At 43.8% G+C, this 13,547-nt stretch overlaps 1 protein-coding gene across 1 annotated transcript in view; it reads left to right on the top strand.

Annotated features, from left to right (window-relative positions):
* Positions 1-13,547, top strand: part of ABCA1 (ATP binding cassette subfamily A member 1) — a 112,343-nt gene that overhangs the window by 19,044 nt on the left and 79,752 nt on the right. Inside the window, exons 2-5 of the mRNA XM_066614926.1 lie at positions 1,554-1,690; positions 9,732-9,825; positions 11,246-11,387; positions 12,882-13,000. Coding sequence (XP_066471023.1) covers positions 1,625-1,690; positions 9,732-9,825; positions 11,246-11,387; positions 12,882-13,000 — 421 coding nt within the window. The 5' untranslated portion in view covers positions 1,554-1,624. The remainder of the gene's footprint in view (positions 1-1,553; positions 1,691-9,731; positions 9,826-11,245; positions 11,388-12,881; positions 13,001-13,547) is intronic.

Consider the following 13,547-nt stretch of genomic DNA (forward strand, 5'->3'; position numbering starts at 1 on the left):
AACAGACATTCAGAGGGTTGATGCAGTGAGAGCTAAGCCGGAAGTAGGACGGTCTGAGATTGAGAGAGAAGTCTGCTCTCCCGGCTAGCTTCCTCTGACTTTTATTCATTCTCAAAACACATGATGACACTGAGGAAAATTACTAAGGTTGCTGAAATCTGCACTGCTAAGAAACCTGCTGGCTCTGGCTTGACCGCAATACACATTCCTAGATATGCACTTTTTCATAACATCCTTTGTTTACAGGCTCTGGAGCTTCAGACTCAGCAACTGGCCCACTCTGGCATGCCTGAGTGGGGGGGGGGGAACCAGCAAGTTTGCCTGCCGGTTGCCATGTTACCAAGGCTAAGCTCAGCGCCTGTGTAGATAACCACTACAGTAGACCCCAGTGATTATCATTGTTAAAAGTATATACATTGTACCCTGTTAAAAGTACAGATCTCCCCAAATGCAGTCACATACTATGTTGGCATTAAGTCTAATATACTCAAAATAAAATATTGAAATGAATGGGGACCCACCTGAAATTGACTCATGACCCACCTAGTGGGTCCTGACGGACAGTTTGAGAAACAGTGCTGTGAGGCCATTTGCTGCTGTTGTCCCCATATTGCAGCTGGGGGAGCTGAGGCTGAGAGGGAGTGGCTAGCCGAAGGCCAACTCATGAGTTTGTGACAGAGGAAAGATTTGACTTTGGAAGTCCTGAGTTACAGCCTCTCAGCTGCTATGTAACACCAGCTCTCTGCTTCAACCTACGGAGGATTTATGGTTCAATATGGGAGTGTATGTAGTATCCCCAGCATTTTCAGTTAAAAGGATGATGGGGTAGCAGATGTGAAAGAGATCTTGGAGAGCCTCTGTTGGTCATGGAGTGCTCAGGAATAATATCCAACGACATCAGTTCCCAAATGTGAAGACAAATTTGTACCTAGAATCAAGCCTCTTTGCCGCACAGATTAAAGCATTATGTCACATTGCAGACTGCCACATTTTCTTATGTGGGGTGAACTCAGAGGCCCCTGATAAGGTTCATCTGCAGATTGGCAGGACAGGACAAGGAGGCAACAGTGCAAATTGCTTGGTTGGCTTTCTGCTTCAGGGAGCTCCAGGGGTCAACCTGGAACACTGGAAGACTGTTGGTCTTCAGTCATGTGTGAGCTGTCTGACCTCTGATACTGCTCCTTGGTAGAAGGAGGCTTCCTATGGCCAAGTTGCCCAGACACATAGTGTTCCTTGGGGATGATCACATGTGTTTGGAAATATGGTAGTGAGGCTTCAGGAAGGTGGGGGAAGGGTATTTAAAATACTGGATTTCGGAAGAGCATGACATGCACAAGTTTTGGAAAGCATGGTTCTGTGCTCTGATTAAAAAACAACTTGTCATGGTTGCTTGTTTCTCCTTCAGTGGGATTGCTACAGAGGATGTAAGAACAAGGTACTGGGCCATGCCATTGGGTTTGGTCATGAAGATGCATAGATGGGGGACCCCAATGTAACCTTTGGTTATTTATTTTATATTGAGAATTAACTTGGAATTGCTTGATTATTTCCAGTTGATGACCAGCCACAGTGTCTGCTGTGTGCTGTTGCCATCGGTGCTGCTGCTGGTGTCTACTGAAGGAAGATGGCATTCTGGGCACAGCTGGGGTTGCTGCTATGGAAGAATTTCACCTTCAGGAGAAGACAATTGGTAAGACATGCCATTGCTTTGTTAGCCTGAACTGGATATGTAATGTTGCTTGCTTTCCGCCTTCTCAGACAATCATTTTTGGTCTAATAAATTTAGGACTGTCCCAAGTCAGGGCTTCTGATTGTATGCTTGGCTCTGGTAACCATGCGTGGTCTACTACTGTAAGATGATCTTACAGTACTTCCAAGATGAGTTGACTACACGCAGCTTCATCTAGATTTTCTGGGCATCTCTTATGGACCATCTAGATAAAACTGGGCTCTTTTAGATCCCATTATTTGTAATGGGAAAGATTTGAGCTTGTGCTTAGCCTTTGTGTTTGAAATAAATTGAACTTTAACGTGCTTAACGCTCTACTCAGTGTGTTTGATCTTTTCCTTACCTTGAGTGGTGGAAAGTCCAGGGTAACGTTTACCAGGTCAGTTTCCTTTTGAAGAGAGAGCACTGGAGAGGAATTGCTATCCGAAATGTGGTGTCTGGGACTAAGGGCAACTTGGGGAAATGTTTTAAAATGGAAAAAAATTTTTGGTGTATGCTTGCACAAAATAATATTCAAAGAGCCATGCATTATGTGTATAGTTGTTAGTTCACATGTCTCTACTTGAAAGGAGGCTGCTTTGTTTCTCAATCATTTTTGCTTAGCGGCACATTTTCTTTGTGCAAGGCAGCTTAAGAAGTATGCCTTCTGGTGAAAACACTGGAGCTACATGGAATGCATGGGAGCATCCAGGGACAAATTCCATCAATACTGGCTGCTTCTTAGTTGAACTGTTTGGGGGGACGGGAAGTCCTTTGCTTTGTCCTGACTTGCTGATTTGGCCCCAGACTTTGGGAATTGAACTGTCCTCCTCCAGTGGACTATGCACTACTAAAGTGCATGGCTCTTCAGGTGACATCAAGCATTATTAAGAAGCATATGCTATGGTCATTCCCAAGTGTTCCCACAGTGCAGTTTAGGAGGGCACCCTCTGTTGATCCATGATGTGGACAAGATTATTTTCCTGGTCCTTGCATGAATGGACTTGAGCAGAGGAAACATTTAGTGGAAGTAAAGTACAAATGGAGAGAGAAGTCCTTTTCATACTGCTGTTAAATGCCTTCATCTGTTGGCCTATTTCAAAAATGGTGCCATGATGATGCAGTAAAAGCAACAGGATTCTTGAACAAAGAGGTTCTATTGGTGCTAAATCAGCATAGCTAATGATTGCCAGTGGCTCTTATTGAGAATGGGTCACTGTTTGTATCTTATATACACTGAGCTCTACATAGACCTTTTTGATCTTTTGCATTTCATAGCCTTGCGGCCTCACAGGGCACAATCCTAACCAGGTCTACTCAGAAGTAAGTTCTATTTTGTTCAATGGGGCTTACTCTCAGAAAAGTGTGGTTAGGATTGCAGCCACAGTTTCTTAACTTTATTTTCTTTCTATGCCAATGTCCTTATTTCTACCAACTTTGGATAACATTCCTTGCATCTGACCCAGTCGGTTCTAATCCAGGAATGCTTTGTGTCACAAGATACGTACTGGTCTTTAAGATGCCATGGGACTCTTGTTCTTGCTGCAACAGAATAACATGTTGCAGTAGGCTGCCCCTCTGGAACTGCTAATGAAGATTAAGAAAATGTACCAATGCAAAATTTGCATAGCCTTGTTAACATCGCCACATTAAGATAATTATCTGTACTCCTGAGTACTATCTGTTGCCTCCTGAGCCTTTTTGGCATGTTCCCTTTGTGTCCTTTCAGAGTCCTTCATGTGGCTAGCTATGAAAATGATTGCTTTCTGCCCTTGCATTTGCAGCATGTCAAGGCAGACAATTACAGGCAGTTTTCCAGACTACGTTATGACCTTTGATTTCAGCCAAATTCATTTTTCTCCCCCCCCTCCCTCCCTCCCCCTCCCCCTCCTCCCACAGGGAGGAGGGCATGTTTCCCTTCAAAATGCAGTTCTCATATTGTTTTTTTTTTCAGTGAGCAAAGTAGAAATGTTCCTGTCGCAACACATCACCCCCAGATGATGTGTTTACCTCCTCAACAGTTACATTCTCCTTCATCAACTCTTCCTTTTCCTAGTACAATATTTTAGCCTGTTTGCAGCTCTGATTGGCTGCTGCTTTAGTGCCATTTTTTAAAAAAGCACTAAAAACTCCTTGTCTCCTCATTTCAAGAAATAATGAGCTCATCGTTGTAGCCCAGGGGTCTCCAAACCCCAGCCCGGGGGCCAGATGCGTCCCGCAGCAAACCTCTTTCTGGCCAGCCTCTTATTCCCTGAAAGCCTCTGGCCCACTCAACTGAACATGACCAGAACTGTGCTCTGATTGTGTTTGCTGGGTGTTCTGAGGGCCAGAGAGGTTGAATGAATGAGCCCATTCATTCGTTTGTTCACTCATCTAAGTTCCATCTCTTATTTATTTAAATTTTATATTTAAATTTTTTTTCCGACCCTCCACACCACGCCAGATATTTAATGTGGCCCTCTGGCCAAAAAGTTTGGAGACCCCTGAATGTAACCAATCAGATCTGGTCCGGGAATGGTGTCACTAAGGGTAAATTAAGCTTATGGGGTACTATAGTAATTCTCAATAGTTTTGTTTGGGCTGAGTGATGACTTCACTTATATCAGTCATTTTCAACCTTTTCATCTCATGGCTCACTAACAAGGCACTAACGTCAAGGCACACCATCAGTTTTTTTTGACAATGACAAGACATTGGTGGGGGGGGGGTGCTCACATTCCCCAGTGGCCCTACTAATAAATGACACACTGGTTCAAAATCGCTGACTTATGTTCATCTTTAAAAGTAAGGCCTTTCTTTGGTAAATATAGTTGGTTTCATAACCATAGTAAGACAATACAATAAAATGAAAAAAAAATCATATAGAGGAAATCATCAAAATTAAAAAAGAACAAACACAAAACACCCAATCTAATTGAATAGAACAGCAGTCACCAAACTTGTGGCCGCTGTGAAACAAAAAAGCTGTCCCCGGTCCTAGCGGTGCTTACCGTTATGCTATGCTGTTGCTAATCTGTCCACTTGATCTGTACAGAGTTGGGCAGTTGTGTCTGTTGCCCATCACTCCAGCAGGCTTTGTGCCTGGATTTCCACTCAGTATCAGGTGGACAGATTTTGCAGCAGCACAGTGGAATAATAAACGCTGCTCAGGATGGGGAGGGCTGTTGCATTGCGCTGGATCTGGCCCATGGGCCAACCAAGTCTAATTGGAGAAGGCCAACTGAAGCAAAAAGAGTCTTAAGCCTTCTCTGAAACAGTGTTCCCTCTGAAGGAAAGCGTTCCCTGTGATGCCCAAATCCGATTCACATAAAATTGGTGCTGGAGCAGAGAATCGGCACAAAAATATTAAGATGGAGTTGAACTTTAACCTATTTTTGCCCAGCCCACAGGTGTACGCATTTTATCCCTATTGCGTATATGCAACATTGGGCAGAAATGGCTTAAGGAAACATTCCCCCCTGCAGTGAAATCTTTCATAAAGAAATTTGAATCCGGAGAAAATTCAGCACAGTACCAGTTGAGATATAAGGAACTATTAATAATTTGTTAATTTGCTGTTGGTTGAATTGCAGCAAGATCACAAACTATAATAATCTGTATAGCTTCTCTAAGGGTTGGCTCATGCATGTTCATAATTTGATTTTCAACCTTTGGCCACAGGGTGAATGCAGGTAGTACGCCAGGCCCAACAGACTGGAACCAACTATGCTGTCAGTGTGATGCTCTGTTTGCCTGTTTCCCAGCCCTGGAATATCCCTTAACAAAGATGGTGGCAATTCACATGCAATATTGAAACCATCTTCGAGCTGGCCTTTCTGCTTATACTGGTACAAGCAGTATTGGTGCCATTTTTGTATAGGCATGACAGCATGAGCGTCGCATGGCTACGCAAAGAAGACACTGATGCTACCTAAGTGTTATGTCTGTACCAAGATATTGCTAATATTGTATGTGGCGAGGCCAAATAGCATTAACGCTATCTTCAATGCTTGTGTTGAAGGAACTTCTAGCGATAGGGACCAGCAGGGGTTGTGGTCTTGAACTGTGACTTATAGTGAACTGTATGCCACCTCACCACAGTGTATGTAACACCGATTGCACCAGATTCTTAGAGGAACTTCTTTTTTCTAAGGTACAAGTGAACAGGAAAAGATGCTGAATGAGGAGATGAGCATGTGCATATTTGCTTTCCTCCCACAGGGTTCAGCCAGGATATACTTTGTCCTGGATGCCTTCCATCAGCACAAATGCAATTCTTGAGTTGCACACGTTGAGCTGAGCTTTGAACCTAGGTTTCGCAATGCTGACTTCAGCTGTTGCAGCTGGAAAACTGGCAGTGGTGGGAAATGCAGGCTGAACTGTTTACCGGATGAACTCATAGAAAAAAAAAACCATGTTTCAAAAGAGCTGTAGATTTAAGCATGCATCCCTAATTAAATCCTTTGCTTCACACACCAAATTACAACAGCAAAGTTTGCCAGCAAGGGATCTTGGAACAGCACCTATCTAGCATATTTCCGGTCTTCACGTGCATGATTTGTGTAATCTTTAGAACAGCCGTGTAAATTAGGTCAGAATTATTATCTCTGTACAGTATTGTGGATGAGTGTGGAGTGGACAACTGAGCCTGAAGCAATATATAGTATGATTGCCTAAGGCTATGTACCTAGCTTATGGCCGAAAGCATACATAACAGCCTAAGACTACTGAGCATGTGGCTCAGGTGAGATTTGAAGTGGGGACACAGTGCTCTGAAGCACAGATCTCATGCCTCAGATTTTTTTTTTTTAAAGCATAGAGCACAGTGATTTATCTGCAGGCAAGTGGCCAGAAATGTGGAGAGGAGGCCTAAGGGGCAGGAAATTGTTGGTGGGAAGCCAGAATATAAAAGGTTAAGTTGACCACTGCCTGTATACTTTTTCTTGAATCTTTATAAGTAAAGGGACTAGATTGTTAGCTTTTAAAAATAAAAACTGGGCATTTGGAGTAGGGCACCTCCATGTGGGTAGACACTCCTTCCCCATTACTACAACCCTGGTAGTAACACAGTTTTCTGGAAGGAACAATCAGCCATGTCCACTTCTAGCCTGTACAGCACCTTTGTGCAAATTGGAAAAAAATGTGCCTTTGTGTGTATTTGAAAAAGGCACCCCTTCTTCCCCTTTTGTTCCTCCTTCTTCCACTGTGAATGGCGCCCTTATATATGTGGTGTCCTTTGCAGTGCACAACTGTACACAGCTGTCCTGGGAGCAGCAACAAACAACTTTATCGAAGTATTTTTTAAAACTGCTGCAAAACTGAGTCTGATATAACATTATGTGGCGTTAGAATAACCAGCTTGTGAATTTGTGGCACATCTGGGTAGAAGGGAGAAGACCCCTGGATCTGTTTATAGCATCGTATTGAGTGTATTCTCCTGTCTGCCTCTCTAGCACAGTACTGCTATCTTGTATGCTCCTGTCTGTATATCTAGTACAGTACTGCTATCTTCTCCCTGGCCCAGTAGACTCAAGACAAAAAAATCACACTGCATTGCTGCACATATGTAGAGTTGGATAATGGTGCACTTGCCAGAACTGTGGCTACCACTGCTCTAAAGCAGAGACCACGTACTTCCTATCAAGGGAGTGAATGCTCAAGGCAGCTGATCAAAACTGGGTTCCAGATTTGGAAGAAGTGCCCATTTTTCATGGCCTTATTTTAAAACCTGAATTGTGAGAGGGCCTGGATTCAGGGACATCAAACATAAGACCTGTGGGCTGAATGCGGCCCCTGGAAGAAATTTTTCTGCTCTCCCCATTATAATTGGGCTCTCCCAGCATGATAATTGGGATCTCTCATATCTTGAAAATATGAAAAAGATTTGCACATTTTCTCTTCCATCATTTTCAGCTAATGAGCTTCTGTGTGAGAACAAAGTATTTCTTGTCATCATGTGCTTAAGGATGGCACTTCTACCCCTCAGCAAGTACCATGAATGGGAACTTCGGCCTTCTGTATGATATGAGGGTCTAGACCAGGGGTGTCCAGACCCTGGCCTGGGGGCCACTTGCAACCCTTGGGGGCTCCCAATCTGGCCTGCAGGTAGCCCCCAGTCTCCAATGAGCCTCTGGTCCTCCGGAGACTTACTGGAGCCTGTGCTGGCTTGACGAAACTGCTCTCAGCATGAGGACGATTGTTCAACCTCACACCTGAGCTTTGGAACAAGGGCTCCCTCCACTACTTGCTGTTTCACATCTGTGATGCAGCAGTGGCAGCAAAAGAAAGCCGACCTTGCTCTGTGCAAGGCCTTTTATAGGCCTTGAGCTACTGCAAGACCTTCATTCATTCATATAAGTGCCAACTCTAATTAATTCATTTATGTAAATTTATTCAAATTTTAAATGTACATTAATTCTTTTTTTCCCAGCCCCTGACACAGTGTCAGAGAGATGATGTGGCCCTCCTGCCGAAAAGTTTGGACACCCCTGGTCTAGACCAATAAAATACGAAAGGACATGGGTTTCACCTGAGCACTCTAGACCTACCTCTAATGAGGTCATTGGGTTGTGAGGTGGCATGTTGTCGGCGACATCATGTGCCTGCAGACTCTGTTTCTGGCAGTACTTTGTGTATCAGTAGAATGCTTGGGAGGAGGGTGGGATTTCTTTACAGTTTAGACTGAGCTGAGGTACAGTAATAACTTCAGCCCTAGTTTCTGTCTTGGCCCAGTGTTAAATGTCAGATCACTAATTTTAGTTTCTCATGTTGCACTGTACAGCCTTGAACAGCAGTTTCCATCATGAAGGGCATTTGTTCAGGATTTGAGAGTCCACAAGCCCTGGATGTTTGCAGGAAAAAAATTACTGAAGAGTCTACGTTTTTGCAGGAGGAGAACATCACATACTGTGAGGGTGGTGGCAGAACACACTGCATAACTTTTCTCTGATCATTGCATTCTCATAGCATCACTGTCTGATAGACCAGTGATTGTCAATCTCTTCCATCTCATGGCACACTGACAAGACACTAAAATTGTCAAGGCACACCATCAGTTTTTTGACAATTGTCAAGGCACACCACACTGACAGTAGTGGCTCACATCCCCCAGTAGTCCTACTAACAAATGATCTTCCCCCAAATTCCCACGGCACACCTGCAGACCTTCTGCGGCACACTGGTGTGCCATGGCACAGTGTTTGAAAATGGCTGGATTAGACAGTAGTTGATATTCTTGCATGTTCACATACAGCAACCATGCACAAATTGTAGGTAGCTGTGCGGGTCCATTAAAAAAAAATCCCAAAGCCAGATCTAGTAATACTTTTATTAGGACCAAGCAAAATAACACAGCATCTTAAGCTTTTGAGTTTTCTACAACTCTTCATCATCCTGAAGGTTAAGCAAAACAAAATTGAGGGGTCGGGTGGGGGGGAAGCCCAGATCCTGCCGTTTAACAGTGTAAAGACAGAGGCTGGCTGTGCGACTCAGACCTAATTAGATTAGCCTTACAAGGTGGTGGAACAAAGAGTAATGGTTGTTTCCCCATGTTTTGAAAATTTAGCTGTTATTGGTTACAATTCAGTCTGAAATTGTTTCTGGGGTTCTACTTCGCCCAACTTGACATAACGTCATTAAGCCAAGGAAGCCTTCTTAAAATGTTCAGGATTTTTTTCCAGAAGCCCCCTGTAGAATCAAGCCGATTCCTGTCGACTCCAGGACTATTCTGGAAAGTTGGCAGTAACTATTGGTTGGTAGTAACAACCAACTATTGTTGGTAACCAGAAAGTTGGTAGCGGTTATTCTGATTGCCATCAGAGAAAGGGGTCCACACTTGTTTTCATCCAACACTACAGTGTAGTTGGTTGGCTGAACAGCAATGTATGCTGTCAACAAAATTCTGGATGCCCTTTGGTATGATCCAGCAGAGCTAATGCTGTGTTCGCACAAACGCCAAGATCTGATGATGCTTATGGAAGCTCCACTTCAGCTTTTTGGTGATACTAAGAGCAGATGTTGATATTTCTGCTGCTTTCCCTTCTAGCTCCAGCTGCTGATAGAAATTGCTTGGCCTTTGTTCATCTTCGTCATACTGATCTCTGTGCGGCTGTCTTATCCACCCTATGAACAACATGAATGTAAGTATGGGAAACCTGTGTGCATGGCTTTAGGTCTGGTGCAAGCAGCATAACCTCATGTTACGCCAGGCAAATTTTGTATACTGCACACCCACATTCCCTCTAACTTGATCCTTAAAAAAAAATGCATTTGGCACTGTTCAGTTTTACTAAGCATTTTCCCAGGTGTTGGATACGCATGCATGTATCTTGTGTGCTTTCTTTTACTGTGCACCTAGAGCAGAGCTCTAAGGAGAAACCTTGAATGCAACACACTGTGACTTCTTTAATAGGCCTGCTAATGGCTTTGGGGGAAGAGCTGTGATGCTATCTTCAGTACGTGTTCTTGATGTTATGACAGCATAAAAGCTGTGGGCAGCTTTCTGTGCAGCGTTGTAATAGCAGCCAAGCAACAGGCATGCAAATCTTCAAGCCTTGGGGATATTAAATATATTTGGGTCGAAAATCTTAAAAAAAACAACCAAAAAAACTCTCCAGCCAAAAACCACCAGCTTAACTTTAATAAATTTAACCTTGAGACAAGATTAAAAAGAAATCTGGATCTAAAAAGATGGTTTAATCCCTTTCCTAATAGAAAGTAGCTTATAGTTATCAAAACGGTTTAATCTTGCCTAAAAAGAGAGTGCAGCTCAGGATTCAGTAGCAAACTAGGATTGTGGGCCTTCTGGAATTTGAGTGTTTCCTCTATTTGTTAGCTAACGGCCATTTTTTGTATGTTCCCCTTACATTCAATAAGGTTGGGCAGCAGAACCGGGTACTTCCGTAGAGGTTATTCAGGGGTGAATGCTTGGAGAAATGTAATTGTTCTTGAGGAAATTGATAGAGATCTGAGAGGCTTCACTTCCTAAGGCGTGCACACATTTTTCCTTAATCCCACTGTCATATTTGGTTAAAGCAGACTTTGACAAACAATTCTCCCTTGCTGCATTTCCAGGAATGGTTTTCAAGCCCTCACTGGATGTACACTCTCTGTATGTTCCAGGGACATGGGCAATCGCTCCTGTGGAGGAAATAGTTATCCTCCCTTTTTTATAAAAGGGATTATTTGCTTATTGGAGGATGGAAGTGGTCTTTTGAAAAGAGAGGGAGCCATAAGGGCCACACCAAGAAAGGGGATTGGACAAATTCATGCAGGACTAACAAATCCATGCAAGTCTGAGTCGCTATTGGCCATGATGGTCATGCACTACATCTAGGCTCTGCAACATTATGCTTCTGAATATCAGTGAAGGATTGGTGAGAAAGAAGTGTGCCTTTCTTTCCTGCTGGAGGGCTTTTCAGTGGCAGCAGGTGGACCATTGGAAGAAACAGGTTGGGGGTCTAGATGGGCCTTTGGCTGATCCAACAGGGCTTTTCTTACAACATGTACTTAATCAGATGGCCTGATGTAATGTCCTTTGTATTTGCCCTTGTATTTCAGGTCACTTTCCAAACAAGGCCATGCCTTCGGCTGGAACGTTGCCCTGGGTCCAGGGGATTATCTGCAATGCCAACAACCCTTGCTTCCGCTACCCAACACCTGGAGAGTCACCAGGCATTGTTGGAAATTTTAATGAATCTATGTGAGTACCATGACTTATTTATGAATCTCTGGCTCACAGAAGAGTGAGGGCAAGTCTGAAGAGAACTGGAACAGAATAGCCATTCAAAAGACTGCATGGCTAAGGGTAGTAGCTACTCATTTCTGCACTGTGGGAAGGCTTTGTATGAAAACTCTGGGCTGGCACAAGGGGCTGAAGGGGTTGGGGTGGTTATGGAAGTAGAAGGCATTGTGTGTGTTGGGGGCCGACACAGGGCAATGGACAAGATGAACATTTATTTTGGGCAAACTGGGCAGGCAGGAAGTGGTGCATGGCACTTTTAATTGTAACTTCTGCATACACGTTGCAACATGCCTGAGATGGCTGTGCAGCTACCCAGAAGCCTCTGGGGCCATAAAGTCCCTTTCCATAAGGAGGGGTGACTTGCTCTGCATTTGTGGCCAAATTAAATGGGAACCTTTTTGCTTTCTCAAAAGAGTAGATTCTTCAGAATTGGATCAGGGCCACGGCCGAGATAAGGGCAAGTATCCAGCTTTGGAATGGCTGCTCCCACAACCCTCCCTGCACAGCCCTGGTGGTGACAGAATAGCAACGTGTCCTGTAAAATTTATTGACCAAAACTCAGTATTCAAACAAATATAATGAGTGGACCACATAGGATTTGAACTTTTTAATGTGTATTTAAAGTGATCAAGTTATGAAACTCAAGGGATAGAAACAAGCAACCTTAAGCCTCTTCTGGATTTCTTCCAATCTCCTGGCATCCATTTCATTTTGTTTTTTGTTTTTACACTGTGACAGATGTATATCTCACCGGGAGAGTAGTGAAGCCACAGTTTCCATCAACCTGCCCTTTAGCATATTTCCGCCTCTTAGGGAAACTGTGGTTTGGGCGATAACGCAATCTGGTTACCCAGATATTCCTGATGAGCAGCAGTGCAGCAGCCTCACTCCTTTTTTTGTCGTATTGGAAGCAGAGAACTGGCCTCTGTCTATGTGCATCTTTTGTCTCAGAAGAGAACAATTATAACCATATTTACTTTGCCTGGGAATCTGTGATTAGCACCTTCAATCACTTGATTCACAGTTGATACCCTGGAAGCATGGCACATGTATGCCATGGCTTGAGTTTCTTATGTGAAAGAATGGAGGACTTTTTATGAGCCAACCATATCAATCAGAGCTCTAGGAGTCGCTCCTACTCAATTCATTGGCCTGTCCAATCAAACTCGGATGTTTTGCTGACTGAGGCGAAAAAAACACTAAATGGCACCTTGACATAATAATTGGAATCACAATCCAGCACCAGTTCTACTGAGATCAATAGAAGCTGGCAAGAACATGGCAGCAACTTTGGTAGAACCCGTTTGTTCCAATGGGACTTGCAGAAGTAAAATTTCCAGTGCAGGGATCTATTTTTTCATGAAAAGAACAGACTTTTGGGTTGCCCACTACATCTCACTAAGCCCTTTCGTTTTTGTGTTGTTGTTTTTTTTATCTCCCCAACTTCTGTAGTGTTTCCCGGTTGTTCTCAGATGCCAAGCGATTGCTCTTGTACAGCCAAAAAGACACCAGCATCAAGGATGCACAGAAACTTGTGGAAAAATTGCAGAAAGTCGGGAAGTCTCTTCCAGGTAAATGAATAACACAAATATTTTAAAACCCATTTTATAACTGTCCAGACGTGGACTAACCCCTCTTGGCGGCAGCCCCAGAGAGGCTTCCCTGCCCAGGTCATGTGCCCATCCCGGCTTCTGCTGTACAGGACCTACTGGGCTAGAAACGGGCATAAAGGAGGACAGCACAGCCTTTAGGTTTTGATTTTATGCTGGTCTGTGACCATAATAAAGAAACTAACTAGCCTTTAGGAGGCGATTGCTGGGCCGCATAGAGTTCCATGTGTCTATGCAATGCAGCATCAAGCTAAGCTCTGCAGGAGCTGCTGTGGACAACTGATGAAGCAAAGGAAACATGGGGGATGAACTCCAAGGAATGGGGATGGGATGAGCAAACAGAGGTGGGGGCATAAATGGGAGTTTAAGGGAGTGGCATGGGTTTTGCAGTGGCTTGCAGAGCTCTGAAGGGGTCTTGGGGAGCCCCAGGGCTCTGAGGAGCACATTTTGAGAAACACTGCTATAATAATAATTAGGTATTTATATACCACCTTTCTGGTCATCAGAT

The sequence above is a fragment of the Tiliqua scincoides genome, chromosome 2 (genome assembly GCF_035046505.1).
Source record: "Tiliqua scincoides isolate rTilSci1 chromosome 2, rTilSci1.hap2, whole genome shotgun sequence".
Classification (NCBI taxonomy): Eukaryota; Metazoa; Chordata; class Lepidosauria; order Squamata; family Scincidae; genus Tiliqua; species Tiliqua scincoides.